The 3,129-nt window shown below is 54.2% G+C and overlaps 1 protein-coding gene across 3 annotated transcripts in view; it reads left to right on the top strand.

The window, feature by feature from the left end:
- The window catches only part of DDX59 (DEAD (Asp-Glu-Ala-Asp) box polypeptide 59), a 9,479-nt gene that overhangs the window by 5,477 nt on the left and 873 nt on the right, over positions 1 to 3,129 (top strand). For 2 of the 3 annotated variants that reach the window (XM_014532367.1, XM_005884998.2), the window contains exons 6-7: positions 5 to 157; positions 1,223 to 1,351. In XM_014532367.1, the coding sequence (XP_014387853.1) occupies positions 5 to 157; positions 1,223 to 1,351 (282 nt within the window). The remainder of the gene's footprint in view (positions 1 to 4; positions 158 to 1,222; positions 1,352 to 3,129) is intronic. The other variant, XM_014532368.1, reaches the window with a different exon arrangement.

Below are 3,129 nucleotides of genomic sequence, written 5' to 3'. Positions count from 1 at the left end.
CCAGGATAAGAAACTCTTCCAGCCGCCCGTGCTGGTGTTTGTGGACTGCAGGCTCGGGGCGGACCTGCTGAGCAAGGCCGTGCAGAAGGTCACGGGCCTCAGGAGCGTGTCCATGCATTCGGAGAAGCCGCAGGCGGAGCGGAGGAGCATCCTGGAGGTGCGACGCGCGGCCCCGTCTCATCTCGGTCCCGAAACCCGTGTTGCCTCATTTTCAAGAGACACTGGAATAACCAGCCGGTGTTTAATGCAGACCCCTTTATTTTAAAAAAAAGACAGTTTTATTGATGTCAGAGAGGAAGGGAGAAGATATAGATAGAAACATCAATGATGAGAGAGAATCATGGATCAGCTGCCCCCTGCACGCCCCACACTGGGGATCGAGCCCACAACCCGGGCCTGTGCCCCTTGACTGGAATCGAACTCGGGACCTTTCAGTCCGCCGGCCGACGCTCCATCCACTGAGCCAAACCAGTTAGGGCTGGATCTTTTTTTTTTTTTAACGACTAAGAACTCCAGGCAGGCAGTGACTGAAGCTGACTGTCCCTCCTGCCAGCATTTGTGTTTGGGGAGCAGGTCAGCCTGGTCCCCAGGGACCGTCCGCTAACGAGGTGACTAATTCAGAAGCCACCATTTCTGACATCAGGTCAGCGTGGCTGGGGCAGAGCCTAGGTCACCTCTGGGAAAGGTTTGCCTGAGGAAAGGAATAGAAAACACCCCAGGGGTGTGGGGGGGGAAAGGGGGGGCCCTGGGAGGAAGCTGGGCCACACCCACTTCCCCCGGTTCACTGTTTCCTTCCCGAAAAGATCCTGCAACCACGTTGCAGAAAGTATCAGGAAAAGGAAAGGATCTCAAGTCTATGAAACCCCAAGAGACAGAGTTCTCAGGGGTCGCCAACCTTCAGGAATAGAAAACACCCCAGGGGTGTGGGGGGGGAAAGGGGGGGCCCTGGGAGGAAGCTGGGCCACACCCACTTCCCCCGGTTCACTGTTTCCTTCCCGAAAAGATCCTGCAACCACGTTGCAGAAAGTATCAGGAAAAGGAAAGGATCTCAAGTCTATGAAACCCCAAGAGACAGAATTCTCAGGGGTCGCCAACCTTTCGGACCTCACGGACCACCAGTGTAACCCTAGCCCTGACCCTGACCCCAACCCTAAAGCGGTCCGCGGACCACCGGCTGGCGACCCCTGCCCTGAACAGTGCGTTTTCTCGCTCTCCTGGAAAGGGCTTGCTTGGCGGAGCCCACGAGGTGGTGGTGAGCACGGGCGTCCTGGGACGAGGCCTGGACCTGGTCAGGGTCAAGCTGGTGGTGAACTTCGACATGCCCTCCAGCATGGACGAGTACGTGCACCAGGTAAGGGGGTTTCCGTGTGACCGCGGGACTTCCCTCGGGCACAGCCCTTGTCAGTAAAAGTCCCGTGATGGACAGGAAACGTGATTTTTATTTTTTTTTGCTTTTAAGATGTATATGCCTATAAACGAAATCTTGGTTTTAAAAACTCTGTGCCTTACATAGTAATTAGAAACGATAACCTACCATGTCATTTACATTTTTTAATTGGTTTTTTATTTTTTTAATTTCCTTTGTATTCCTTTTTAAAATTTTAATATATTTTTATTGATTTGAGAGAGGGAGAGGGAGACAGAAACATCAATGATGAGAGGGAATCATGGATCGGCTGCCTCCCGCACGCCCCCTACTGGGGATTGAGCCTACAACCCGGGCACGTGCCCTTGACAGGAATGGAACCGGCCCCCTTCAGTCCGCAGGCCAACGCTCTACCCACTGAGCCACACCGGCTAGGGCTCCTTTATATTTCTTCTTCTCTTCAGTGAGCATGTTAAATGGCTTTTAGAACCAGATAAAACAAGGGGGTAGGGGAGGCTTTGTTTTACGTGGGTACATCTGGCCGGAATACAAGGAGCCCCACACAGCGTTTGTTTTTGAGGAATCTTGTCTTCATCTCCTCTTCACATCCGTGTGGCTCTAGTCTTTCCCTTTTCAGGTGCGTCTCTCCCCTTTGCTGCCAGAGACGCCAGCCGGCAGCTCTCCTTTCGGCCGGACACAGAGCCTCCTCTGAGCCGTTATCTCCCCGGCGCTGCTGGCTTCCTTCTCCGGCGTCACTTACCGGCCCAGCAAGGAGGCCTTTCTCCGGTGCTCGCAGAGGCCTCTGGGGGCCACCTTCCCCCGGGCCGCCCAGGAGGCTGCGGGCAGGGACGCGGTCCTCTGCCTGGTGCTCGGGCTCAATGACAAGGCAGCACCCCCACCACACCGCCTCCCCCTGTGCGTCAGAGAGCTGACGATGGCCCAGGAGGTCGTTTTCAAATAACCGAGGCTCATTTCCTTCCAGACTTGGAGTCATGCTGCATGGGAATCTTTCTAACATTTTAAAATACATAAGAAGCGCCGGCAGGCGTGGCTCAGTGATTGAGAGCCAACCTATGAACCAGGAGGTCACGGTTCGATTCCCGATCAGGGCACATGCCCGGGTTGTGGGCTCCATCCCCAGTGGGGGGCGTGCAGGGGGCAGCTGATGAGTGATTCTCTCTCTCTCTCCCTCTCCCTTCCTCTCTGAGATCAATAATAAAATATATTTAAGAAAATGAAATAAAATAGGTAAGAAGCTGCTCTGTGTCCTGAGCAGGGGGTGCTGCTAGAACGCCCGAACCTTTCCTCCGGTCCCAAGTCGACCCTCCACGTTCATTATTCACGGAGCAGCGCGCAGTCACACCGCGATGGCCGCCCGCCGTCAGGGTGGCTCAGACCGCGTGCGTCTGTCCGTCTCCATCCTTGGAGCACACGTGCACACAGGGACAAGGAACACGAATGACAAGAGACGCACATGCAAAGTAAGCCCTCACCTTGGAGTGGTCACCTGAGTTCACAGTGCAGAAATGCATATGCACATACGTGTACATAGGTGCGCACATGTGTGTATATGCATGCATATACACATAGGTATTTGGGCTGTTTCTTTTAAATATATTTTTATTGATTTCAGAGAGGAAGGGAGAGGGAGAGAGAGATAGAAACATCCATGATGAGAGAGAATCATGGATCGGCTGCCTCCTGCACGCCCCACACTGGCGATCGAGCCCACAACCCGGGCATGTGCCCTGACCGGGAATCTC

The sequence above is a fragment of the Myotis brandtii genome, unplaced genomic scaffold (genome assembly GCF_000412655.1).
Source record: "Myotis brandtii unplaced genomic scaffold, ASM41265v1 scaffold888, whole genome shotgun sequence".
Taxonomy (NCBI): Eukaryota; Metazoa; Chordata; class Mammalia; order Chiroptera; family Vespertilionidae; genus Myotis; species Myotis brandtii.
This window is presented reverse-complemented; position numbering and strand designations above follow the sequence as displayed.